The sequence below is a fragment of the Malurus melanocephalus genome, unplaced genomic scaffold, assembly GCF_030028575.1.
Source record: "Malurus melanocephalus ecotype Western Australia unplaced genomic scaffold, MMel_1.1 scaffold_2743, whole genome shotgun sequence".
NCBI classification, from domain to species: domain Eukaryota; kingdom Metazoa; phylum Chordata; class Aves; order Passeriformes; family Maluridae; genus Malurus; species Malurus melanocephalus.
In genome coordinates this window covers 1-588 of record NW_026625975.1, presented here as the reverse complement: position 1 = coordinate 588, position 588 = coordinate 1, and the positions used below count along the sequence as shown (strand labels likewise).

Genomic DNA, 588 nt, shown 5'->3' with positions numbered 1-588 from the left:
ATTCCCATATTCCCAAATTCCCATCCCAAATTCCCAGACCTGACTTTCTCCTGCCAGGGCTCTTTGAGGGCCACGGCCGAGGGGTCCTCGGGGTCCCTGCGGAAGGCGGTCGGGGTGTGCGCCAACTGCTCCGACAGCCGCCGCCTGCAACGGGATCCGGGATTGGAGAAATCCCGGGATTTGGGGAGAAATATTGGGATTTGGGGTTTGGAGAAATCCCAGGGTTTGGGGAGAAATCCTGGGATTTGGGGGAGCCGCCACCTGCAACGGGATCCGGGATTGAGAAATCCCGGGATTTGGGAGAAATACTGGGATTGGGGAGAAATACTGGGGTTTGGGAGAAAAATCCTGGGGTTTGGGGAAGAAATACTGGGATTTGGGGCTTGGAGAAATACTGGGATTTTGGGGAGAAATACTGGGATTGGGGGAGCCGCCGCCTGCAACGGGATCCGGGGATGGAGAAATCCCGGGATTTGGGGAGAAATACTGGGATTTGGGGTTTGGAGAAATACTGGGATCTGGGGTTTGGAGAAATCCTGGGATTTGGGGAGAAATACTGGGGTTTGGGGTTTGGAGAAATCCTGGGAT

General features: G+C 55.1%; 1 protein-coding gene across 1 annotated transcript in view; it reads right to left on the bottom strand.

The window, feature by feature from the left end:
- LOC130587926 (phosphatidylinositol 4-kinase beta-like) overlaps positions 1-144 on the bottom strand; it is a gene marked incomplete at both ends in the record, with an annotated part of 7,498 nt that extends 7,354 nt beyond the window's left edge. The window contains one exon of the mRNA XM_057388897.1: positions 40-144. Within this exon, the coding sequence (XP_057244880.1) occupies positions 40-144 (105 nt within the window). The remainder of the gene's footprint in view (positions 1-39) is intronic.
- Positions 145-588: the final 444 nt, after the last annotated feature.